This window comes from Platalea leucorodia (genome assembly GCF_965183815.1).
Source record: "Platalea leucorodia genome assembly, chromosome: 2".
Lineage (NCBI taxonomy): Eukaryota > Metazoa > Chordata > Aves > Pelecaniformes > Threskiornithidae > Platalea > Platalea leucorodia.
In genome coordinates this window covers 104,154,778-104,166,837 of record NC_138824.1, presented here as the reverse complement: position 1 = coordinate 104,166,837, position 12,060 = coordinate 104,154,778, and the positions used below count along the sequence as shown (strand labels likewise).

The 12,060-nt window shown below is 42.0% G+C and overlaps 1 protein-coding gene across 4 annotated transcripts in view; it reads right to left on the bottom strand.

The window, feature by feature from the left end:
- APP (amyloid beta precursor protein) overlaps positions 1 to 12,060 on the bottom strand; it is a 223,173-nt gene that overhangs the window by 171,006 nt on the left and 40,107 nt on the right. For all 4 annotated transcript variants that reach the window (XM_082332177.1, XM_082332178.1, XM_082332179.1 and 1 more), the window contains exon 2: positions 6,841 to 7,008. In XM_082332177.1, the coding sequence (XP_082188303.1) occupies positions 6,841 to 7,008 (168 nt within the window). The remainder of the gene's footprint in view (positions 1 to 6,840; positions 7,009 to 12,060) is intronic.

Below are 12,060 nucleotides of genomic sequence, written 5' to 3'. Positions count from 1 at the left end.
CATATGCTCCAAGTTTTATTAGTCACTTGATGTGAAATATATTTAAATGGTAGATTACAGTCTGGGCTAAAAAGCCCAGCCTTCTTTCTCAAGAAGGTTATACGGTGAGCATACTAAGGTTTAACCGCAGGATAAATATACCATCAGTAGTGGACCCTGCATTTCCAAAAATCTAAGCCTTCGTTGAAGCAAATAAGATTTAAGCACTGGCAGACAGAGTGAACTAATTCAACTTTTGCTGTGGACCAATAAACTAAGTAAAACAAAAGACCTCAATAATCAACGCAAAGAGTGCTAAGATACCGTTCACCCAAACTTTTAAGCATGACTGTGCACATCTCAGAATATATCAACACACATTTGCCTTGAAAATGTCATTTGTTTTTAAGGACAGTTTGTGCTGCCAAAAATCTGTATGTTTTCCATGATGTTTCATTAAATGGATCATTTTCCTCAGAGCAAAATGTATGGCTTTTTAAGCTGCTGAATTTAGAGTAGCATAGGTTTAAAATTCATTTCCTTCTTCAATACAGTGGCTATTTGGTTTGAGAAACTAGAAAGAGCACATTATGCAGCCTAGATAAAAACAATTCATATTAGGATGAAAATGACAAGGTAACATGGAGAGAAACCATTATCAAAGCAGCAAGACCATTTTCATTGCGTCTCAAATTCTCTTCTCAGAAGAAAAGGCCAAACTATTTTTTTCTTTTTAAATTCTTCAGCATCCCTGCCAGTTCAACCAACCCTTTAACAAATCTCTAGAAGCTCCCAAGGACAAAGACTGGAGAGGGAAGGAACTCCTGCCATCAGTCCTGCCTGCCTGATTCTGCCCAGCGTGGGCCCCAGGGCAACAAGCACAGAAGGATTATCCCAGCTGATGGCAGCAGGGAGCCAAGCAAGTAAATAAAAATGAAGACGGGGCAGTTGTTTGATGGCCCTTTTGGCCCATCTACAAAACAGGGGACTTGAGGACTACTTTGAAGCCAGAGGCTGTGAGGTAAATTAACATGAAAGCCTTATTGTGGTTACATTCCGGCTTGTCCTGGATCTGGCTAAGAAGTGGCTTTGGGTTTCACCAGCAACTTACCTGAACACATGGCATAAACACATAAGATTTGAGCAAATTACAAGACGACCCTTTTTGGACCTATTATGATTACAGATTAGAAATGTCAACATTGTTCTGTCACCAGTTATAATGAATTATCTGTTATCCGAATTTACCCTACTATTTTCTGCTTCACATAACAGAGAGATATATTTAAGAGCATAGTAGCATGCATTTATAATTCTTTTTTTTTTTTTTCTGGGGAGGACTTCTGTAACAACTACACATTTAGTGCAAGACGCTCACGGATCTCAATGATGTTTAGAAAGAATGTGGACACATGCCATGACTTCACAAAAGAAATCAAGCAGTCATGATGTGGTTTCAGAGATGCCAGGTAAAACACTTGCCAAAGCCAAGATATACTCCACATCTGAAAGTTATTCTAAGCACCTAGCCAAAGATCTCACAGAGAGGCAGCTGCTGATCTCCAGGCTCCCAGGTTTACACTCCATCCGCTCAACCATGTACATGATATCCAGACCCAAACTAGTTTCACTATAGTTTTGGTTTGGTCTTGGGGAAAAAAAAAAAAAATTCAGAACCATTCCTTTCCATTCTGTTCAACTCCATGCATACCTATAATGGAAATGAGCACCTCCAAATTAAACTAAGTGGGGAAAAAAAACATGTATTAGACAAAATGAATTTTTTGCCAGCTGTGAGTGTTGTTTTTACAATTCATTTTGGACACTGAGTTCAGCACAGACGGCAAAATAATTTCAGTCCTTCAAGGAACTCGTATAATGTATCCTAATTACTAGACATAAAATTCAGCACACAGTAGCTGTTCAAAATTGCTAATATAATAAAAACATACACCAGTATCTTCCATCTGAACACTCATTCCGTTTGAACAGGGAACTGAGCACACCTAAATTAACTTCCTGCTCTGCATATGCATGCGACTGAAAACACGTACTTTGCCAAAGGGCAGGCTCCAGATTGGCTTTATGAAAACTGTTTAGCAAGACAAAGAACTGACTGGCCTCCAGCACCAGCACAGCCTGCTCCGAAACGCACCTTCCTTCCACAGTAACGTGCCACCTCGGTACGTGAACGTGCGTGGGTGGGGGTACCTGTTTTTTTTCCACAAAACAATAAAAAGCAAAATTCAGGAGCAGTGGTCCCCACCTGTTTTAGGACATCAGCTAACCACCCATCAAGGGCTGTTAGGAAGAAACTTTCCCCAGGGGGCTAGTTACCCAGTAATAGTGTATGGCAGGGTTTTTCCAACATCCGTCTGAAACAGCTGGGACTGCGCTGTCAGCAGCAGGACTAGACTGACTGATGGCTTGATTTGAAGTGTCAGCTAGCACACTCACAACACGTTAAGGATTTTGGTACATACACAGGTGTAACCACTCCCTTTACATTAATGCAGCATTGCTCTAGCACCTGCAGCACTTCCATTTCACAGCTGTTTGCAGATCAGGCCCATGCCATTTTACTTTTCAATTAATATAGTGGCATACTAGCTATTTTGAGATTAAAAGATACCACAAGTAAATTGTGCTTCTCTAACCAGCACCTCATTCCACCCAGGAAAGCTTCATTTTGCTGTATTGGGGGGGGGGGGGGGGGGGGGAAGCTACCAGCTTAGGCTGAACAAGGGAGAATGTGCAGATTTGAAGGCAGAGGAGATGGATGTGCTCTGCTTCCAGAACCACTTCTTGTGACTACAACAGCGGAGTTTAACTGAACTCAAGGAAGTTAGAAGGTAGCACTCAAGTATCTTCCATTTCCATTCAAGTAAGTAATGTACAGTCTGAGCTTTGTCATCTTTAAACTGTGTGATGTGTTGTCCAAATATAAATCCAGACAGTTCCTGTACTGCACTGAGCTCCCACTCAAAAGAAGTGAAGCAACAAGTGACATACATCTTTAAAACATGTAGGTGGTTCTGCTTATTCCTCGTTCCTCCCTCTCTGCCCCTGCAATGCTCCTCTACTGCTGCTTCCTGCATCAAGACTTGAAAAGCCACCTACGCTGGCAGTGGATGAGGAGAGGCAATGATGACAATCTCAAGGAAAAGATTCAGGGCTCCCAGTAAATGTAAGCTCTTCTGTACTTCCTGCACCTTCCAGCCCAGTGCTCTGCCCACCACTCAGGCGTCTGGCCTGGCGTCGTCAGGAAAAGCTCTTTTAAAACAGCTTATAGGGAGGCAGAGGAACACATCTACTTGTAAGTTCTGCTGAAAGGGGAGATTTTATTTTTTATTTTTTGCAAGATACCTTCCATGGAAGAAAACAAAGCCAGAAGCTACAGAGCGTATCATTTTGGATTAACTGGAATTTCCTGTTAAAAGTTACTAACTTGTACTATTTTAGAGCCAAGTAGCCACAGAGCAAGATCTCCACTGTACTTGCTCACTGAATTTCTACCTAGTTGGCTCCTTTCAATATGCCCCTGGTGCAGAAGGAACTGCGTGCATAAACTACCTCTACAGGATCTACTGGAGCAGAGCATCATCTCTTGCACTACAGCCATAATCACAATGCCTGTTGCAGAGCCACACAAGGTATCTGCAACAAAAACTAGGATGGACAGATTTCTCATTGGAGATGCAGGGCAAAATCTTACCTGCCATTGCTCCCTGTCATTCAGGGCTCCACTCACAGCTGGGGAAAAACCCAGTCCCTCAGCAGAGTGGTACTAACAGCTGCTGCTACAGCAAGACCGAAGAGCCAAGGAAGCTGCCATGGTGCCAGGGAACAGGAAGAGCAGATTCAGGCAGAGCACCTGTCCGCTTGATCAGCAGAGCACATACGCTCAGCCTTTGCCTATACTGAGAAAAAAAGCACCCCAAGAAGTAGCAGTCCTCCTTTTGGGGGAAAAAAGCAGCAAGAACAGAAGAAAAGAAAGGAAGGAAAAGGTCGTATTTGGCAAAAGTAATCAAAAAGGAGATTTTTATCTGCATACTATTCCAATGCAAGAGGTACCACATCTCAGCCTTGATGCCTATTGCTTCCTGCTAATGGGAAAATGCAAATTTACCCTGTTCCCTGGGCCTGACAGCAAGTGCTGTCTCTCAGCCAATGTAAACAGCAGAAGGCAAGAGGAAAACCACCTCACTTGTTACCCCCAGGATAGTAAGCATATTTGGAGCATCAAGCAACAAGCGGTTCCCCACAGCTGAGAAGCCACTTTGAGGTGCATTCACTAGCACTTCTCTATAAATTCATTTCTTTGGTAGAAGTGGGTGCTTTTATCTGACTCTTCTGTTGCTCTTGTCAGGTCATGGGAAAGTCAAACAGAAGTAAAGCAGTAGTGCCCTTTCCCAGCCAGAGTCAAAGCCCACCATGCTACAGACCCGGCCGCAGGGAAGACTACAGAGAAGAGTCGTACTGAACTGGGAGCTTCTTTCCACCCTACCGGGCTGGATCAACCTCCATGTGGCTTTTCATTTTAACTGGTTCTCAGCAGATCCGACCTTCCTAATATTTACTATCTATTTCTGAATTTATTACCAGTATTAAAAAAATAGGGGCTCACGTGATTCCTCCCCACCCCCAAACCAGCTGCTGACAGAGAGCTCTGGTGCTGCCATGTGCTTTTTCACCCCAGACCAGCTTGCCCCTTTCTCCACCAGTGTCCTACAGCCAGTTGTACTGGGCAGCTCAGGTGTGTCTCGGGAATAAGGACAGGGCAGGACATCCAGGACACTAGCAGTTTACCACAAACAGATAGCCTACTGGTGAGCGCAGCAAGGAAAGGGTTTTTAGCCAGATACCCACAGCAGAATTGCTCACTTGAAGTTAATGAGAGCACACTGCTTAATCACACACCTATAATAATGTAGATTGACTGAAAGCAGTAAGATGCCCACCCCATTTTTAGGGAGCAGACCCACCAGCACCTTGCCCCACAAGAAGGCAGAACTCTCTACACTGTGCTTTTAACCATAGCTAAAGAGACACTCCAAAATTGTGACGTGATCATCTAATATTAAGCTAATGAACTGTCAGCACACAAATCAAGGCTACCATCACACTGGAGTTTAAATATTTATCCTTAAAAAAACACAAGTAACAGAAGGTCTCTCCTCTGTTTCCCCAGTCACGAGAAAATTTCAGATTCACAAAAAAATTCAGGTTAAAAGAGAGCTACAGAGGTCATGGCCACTCTCAAGGCAAAGAATTTTTTCCTTATGTGCAGTCACAGCTTTCCTTATTATTCCCTTTGTCATCTAACAGTATATGGCAACTACCTTCTGACTGCTTTTGCTTTCCTCTTCACTTTAAGAGGTGGGTTTTTGTTTGTTTGTTTGTTTGTTTTTTTAATGCCACCCAAAACTTCAAAATCACCTGGCATTCAGCTGAGATTTGCAACTCCCAGTCCTTGTTCTGGAATCCTTCCCTACCTGCAGCATTTGTAACTGAACTGCCGCCCTACTGAGCTATTCATGCCTTAAAACCACCCAAACTTTCTGCTCTTACTTCCTCTAAATTCACATATTTCTTTCTGTAAGTTTAGATATGTCTACTACCTTGTGGACTTTTATTAAGTGACTGTCTACGCTTCCATCTCCTTGTTTTTTCCCTCACCCTCAATAATATCACTATGCATAAATCAACTTTAGATAATTCAAAGGAGACAACGGAAAACCAGAAGAAACTTCTGAAACCTTACTAGTAAGGTTAGGCTTGGTATTTTTGCTAGTGGTAAACAAAAATATTATGAATCTCAGAAAGTAGTATTTTTAGTAAAAAGACAGAGCTACTGGCGAAGAACTGATTTTAGTAGCCATTACAAGTTCTTCCTTAAAATGAATATTCTAGACCATAAAGCCCAAACTCAGAAAAAACAACAAAACACTGCAAGAAACAGAAGGAACAATCAATGGGTTAAAGGACAGGAATGAAGATGCTAAGAGAGCAGAGATCTGAAGAGTGAATTATCTTGCTTTCTAAAGAGGAATTTTTACAGGAATTGGTTTGACATTTAGGAAGCAAGACAGCTACCGCTACGGCAATAAGCAGTAGTCCCTGCTTAAAAAAAAAAGCAGAGATGGTGTAGAAAGACATAAGGACTAAGGCGACTCAAGCCATGCCCTTTTGTTTCATGGCATGAAATCCACATTTTCTTTTCAAACTGTCACACACTGGTACAAGGTTATCATGCTATCACAGCATGGAGACAAAACAAAATTAGATCCACAATCTGTTCTTAGGACATAAGTGAGTGGGTAATAAGTTTCTGCTCTCAAATATGAAATCAGTCATTGTGACTTCATCTGTAGGGCAAGCTTTTTCTATTAAGAAACTCTGAATGGTTCAGTGTGCAGCAGAGACCAATAACACCAGACTGACCCAGTGTATTTCAGTATCATGGTACGATGACAGAAGACGTGTTACAGCCGACTCTTTCAAGATCAGCCCAGAAAGAACAAGGGCATTTTAAATAATAAACTGTCACCTCAGCTTTATTCAAAATACTTCATAAGCAAGAAGTTCATTGTGCCTATACTATACAAAATTATCCCCCAAGGGCAGAAGACAGAGGGACACACTTGTCCAACAGCCTCAGTGACCCCAGCAACCAGGTTTTGAAGCTGTTTTAACAGGCTCTGAGGAGAACCTCTTTAAAAACGACAAAAGGGCAATGGAGCAGAAAAAGAAAAAAAAAAGAAAGGGAAGGTCCCTACAGACTCCGCTCTCCAGCATGCGCCTGCACTTTGGTGCTTCAGAAGAAGAACCACCGCAGTTGCTCCGGAAGACAGTACTTACTTCCTGGCAGTACTGGAGGATCCCTTCCTTCGTCCCGATGCAGGTCTTCGTGCCGGAGGGGTCTGATTCCCACTTTCCGTTCTGCACATTCATGTGCATGTTGAGTTTCCCACAGAACATGGCGATTTGAGGCTCTGCCAACAACCCAGCGTTTCCATCAGCAGGCACCTGGGAGGAGGAAGGGGGGGGGGGAGAAAAAAAAAAAAGGTTTTACTCTCACATAGAATCAGAATCATTAAGGTTGGAAAAGACCCTTAAGATCATCAAGTCCAACCGTTCACCTGTCACTGCCAAGTCCACCACTAAACCATGTCCTCAAGCACCATGTCTACCCGTCTTTTAAATACCTCCAGGGATGGAGACTCAACCCCTTCCCTGGGCAGCCTGGTCCAATGCCTGACTGCCCTTTTGGTGAAGGAGTTTTTCCTAATATCCAACCTAAACTTCCCCTGGAAGTTTACATCTGAAAGTTCAGTCCATCCAAAGCACGAACAGCTGAAGCAAGCGTGAACCAAACTCTAGGCTTACCCACCCATGGCAGCAAAAGCTGAAATTGTTTGATTCGGGCAGATTTGAGAAATGTAAATAAGGTCTTCACAGAAATCCAGAACAAAATAGTGTAACACAGAGTTTAAAGCTGTAAACAAACTCTTCCGGGGCCCAAAATAATCACCTTATCAACTTGGGATAAGCACAGAACAACCTGCATAGTTGGAGCATGATAACAGAAATTTTATTTTCAGAACATCCTTGGTACATGGGGGGTGGTGTCACTAACAATTAGCATAAAAGTAACAAGTTTTCCTCAAGAGTTTCCTAAAAAAACCCCCAAACCTCACAATGTATCTTTTTTCAAGATCCTCTCTCTAGTTCATGCCTATGTTGAGCACACAGGCTGTATTTTATCATGCCTTACAAAGGTGGTGGGTTAAAAGCAGCAGCTTCCACCTAAGCTTTGCTTCGACTGAACCTTAAAATGCAGTGGCTGGGGTGCTATCAAAATGGGACTGCTCGCAGCAAAGTATTACAGAATACCATCCACCCGAACAAGCACGAAAACACCCAGGCTTGACGCAGTCCCCCCGAAGCTCAGCGCTGCCCCTCGCCGCCCGCCCCACCCCGCACCAGCCGGCTGCCTCCCTCCGCGAACGCCCCAGTGCTGCTGCCGTACGGAGCCAAACATCAGAGCTGCCCTCAACGATTTCCCAACTAGATGTAATTCCGGAACATTTGTGAGCCTCCTACCTGCATTTATAAACCAACTTAACCCTCCTCCCCCACAAACCTCAACATTGGTTTAAATCCCTCCCACGGGACAACAGCGTTAAGGGAAATCAAGAGCTCTTTTTCTTTCAGCCCTCCACCCTCCGGCGTAGCCAACCTCAGGAGGTACAAGCTGAAAGTACTCGCTTCAGTTTTACCACCTGAGAAACACAACGCAAAGATAAATCTCCTCTTTGGGTTAGGTTCCTCAAGAGAGGAGTCAATGGCTCTCCTTTGCCTCTCAGGCTCCAAAGGTGAGCCCGTCGCATTCGAAGTACAGCAGAGTATGCAATTAGGTTTAAATATCTATTTTTAACTTTTAAACTTTCAGTGAGAAGGCTTCTCAAGGGGAAAATTAAAAACATTTTAAAAATTCATGAAAAACTGAAGAAATAGAATTACTGTCTTACAAGAGGTATGCAAACCCCGTATCTTGGTTTCCCCACTCTTTGTTTAAACAAACACAAAAAAACTTCATGAATTTTAAATGCCTACAGTAATAACAAAAAAATCACACCAAGAAACATTGCAGGAGTCAGCATCTAACTACCCTATTAGTTTAGCATTGTAAGTTAAAATAGCACAATTAAAAGAAGTATTTCAGGTTTGGTGTTTTGTTTTTTTTTTTTTTTTTTTTTTTTTAGAAAAGGAGAGAACACGTATTTTCTTCCATTCTTTAAGATGTTAACATGTTACCGCAATTTAGCTTAAAAAAAATAAAGCAGGAACACTTCTACTGGCAGAGACTTCCCTTTACTATCTCCTCTTCACCCGTGGAACTAGTAAGCTCTGTATGATTTAACAGTCAACCATCGCTGTCCTTCCACCAGGTAATTAAGGGAATTTTCTAGTAACTGGGATGACACCTTGTCTGGCTTGCCTTGATCAGGACAACCATCACATGCTTACTCCTCCTAACATTTTCAGAAACTGCAGAGAGCATCTCAAACGTGACACATCTATTATCACTTGCAAAAAATTCTCCAAATTAATGATTTTTTTTTTCTTTATAGATGCAACACAACCCTATCAAAATTCCAATAAAAATAGAAGCGAGTCATTCCACAGGTAACATGTGTGAACGTGAACCCTATTCACAGTCTGCTCCTCCAAATGGGATCTCTATTAAATCAATAAAGCAGACAGCAGTCATACTGTGGCAGTTTTAAATTTTTTTTTCACTCAAAATAATAACTTGTAAATTAATGGAGCCCTTGCCTTGTGGCTTTATAATAGGGAGCTTTTTGGTATTTTTTTTTGCCTTAGCTAGGAAGACAGCTAAAGTTGGTGGAAAAAAAATGTGTCCGTTTACTCGGAGTGCTATCAATTTAACAACACGACAACCTATGACTGTCTACTTAAAATCTCATTCCCTTCAGAAAAGACATGACATCTCCCAGCTTAATGAAATTACCAGAGCAAGTCATGATCACATTTAGCTTTCTATATTTTGAGCTGACAGGGCCATACTGATGAACTGCTCAGCATAGCACTTCATCTTATTGATTAGGACAGCTAAATGTTTCTAATCATAAAGAAATACCTGAGCAATTAACAGACACTGTAAACAGAACTAAAGCATTTAGATTAGGATCATGAATAATTCAAATACTCAACTTCCCAAGTTGAACTCTGTTAGAGTGTCCTTACAACAAGGATAGTAGGTTAATGGATTTGTCTGTTACATCTCCAGCGAAGATGCAACACTGAGCTCTCAAATGAACTTTCTGTAAACACCTCGAGTGGAAATAACACCTTTTTAAACATTTTAGATCAGGAAAAAAAGACACACATTATACTATTTAATATCTAAAGGTAAGTGCTTGCTATCACTGTGTGATCCTGGTGTTTAAACTAAGCACCTCTCACCTTTAGTAATAAGCAGCAATTTTATACATTGCATTTTCAGCATGGCATCTGTGAAACTTGCAGTGACACTGCAAAGTTTTAACAGGAGAACAGATTCATTGTTGAGACAGCCTTTGTGCTATCTCCCTGCTCTTTCGATAAAACATGCCTCTAATCCAAGATTTTTGCCATCTGATATTTCATTTCTGAAGAAAAGAAGAAGTTGATCTGCTATGGCACTTTTTCTGATTGAAAACTGGCAGCTCCCTGCTTGTCAAGAAATTACTTCTGCTGCAAAATCCACAGAAACAGACGACATTGATGGAGGCTTTTCTGCAGAGATGATAGCCAAAACACAACGGTCAAGCCTAGGAGCATTTTTTGATGCAAAGACAAAGGAGGAGTGCATTACCAGATCTGACCTTGGCCTTCCCTATCCTAGATTTAGAGCTTCTGCTGGGCCTTCTGATGACACCTGAGCAAGACGCTCCTATTAAGAGTGTACGACTAGAAGATTTCCCTTCACTCCATTTTGCAAACATATGCTTCACAGCATTGTTACTTCTATTTTCCCAAGAGTGAACGTGTCACAAACACAGTGACTGACAGTGATTCTAACATTAAAAAAGGAAAACATACATTTTTCACATCATTGGCCAAAAACCTGCAGCTACTGCATTAAGCTATGTATTGTATGCTACTCTTCTACGTATCATTTTCCTCTGTCATCATTCGGACTACATCAAAATTCAAAAGAAAAAGCTGAAGTCCATAAAGCTAAAAATCCATTCTTGGTCCAAAATAACTAATTATGCTAAATAACAGAGAGTTAAAAAGAGTATTTCTGATGCCACATTTTTGGGTTTCTTCCCCTTTCTCTATGCAGCCCTCCACGGCAAGCCTATAAAACACATAGCTTTTTGTTAATTTTACCAAGCAGAGTGAAGTAGCAAATGAACACTTGTTGGCAGGACGCACCACGCTGCCTTTCTTGCCAGTGCCCCACCACTGAACACAAGAGCATTCCCAAGGCACCTGCTGAAAAGGGTGTCTGGAAGAGATCATCCTCGTAGCCTTGAATTTTTGGGGATCTATTTTAATCCAGGACACATTCCTAAATTAAGAACAGTAAGTTAAAGCAATTAATTCAAGAAAGCACTGTTGTCATTTAGTGTTGTAAGGCTGATGGCTATGAAAGGAGAAAAATACGAGATACACGAAGCCTCTCACGCTCCTTTGGTCTGGACTGGCACTAGTGGGGGTCTCTGACGCTTACTGCCTGCGCCTTCTCTCTAATCTGGGGTCTCTCCCACCTACACAGACCTCAGTTTTACGAACACCTCAGTAGCTCCATGTGTTTTAAAAACTTTATTATGACAAGTAATCCCGAGCTGATAAGGCCCGCATGCCAATTTCCAGCCTTGCACTGTAATTCTGCTCAGATGTTCAGCATGGCATCGGTAGGAAAAAAGCACAAGAAACAGTAGACAAGGAATAGTCTAATAAAACTACTGCATACCATTTCATCCCTCGTGCAAACATCCAGAAGCGTTCACCTCCAACACGCTCACCTGCAGGTCTCATGGCTTTACGCAGATCTTCCACCTTCAGCTCTTACGGCAGCCTCTGCCACAGATTTTTGCCTCTCCCCCAACTTAAAAGCTCAGAAGACTAAACATGCATAACTTTTCAAGCTATGTATTTAATGTACATCTAGGCTATGCTGCCATTTCAAGACTAAGCTTTACCCAACACTGCAACTACATTTTCACGAGGACGGCTCTAGAAAAGCTTTCCAGGGAATGAAAGGTATGCTAGAAAGTGCTGGTGAGCCTATCCTGAGATCTCCAGGGAAGAGACTAAAAATGTCACTTATATATTGCATATCACACCAAGAGAAAGAAACAACCTTCTCTTCAGCCCTCTCCCTTCCCATCAAGTTTGTCCTGAAGACCTCAAGTACCACAGCACTTTGGGAAGAAACACAGTTTGTTTTTTCCCCCAGGCATTGCATCGTGATAATGCTTCACTACCACAGCAAAGCCAAAAATAAAAGATTAAACTTATCTGAGATAACAACTAATTTCAAGAGAGATCTTTAGTCTGCGC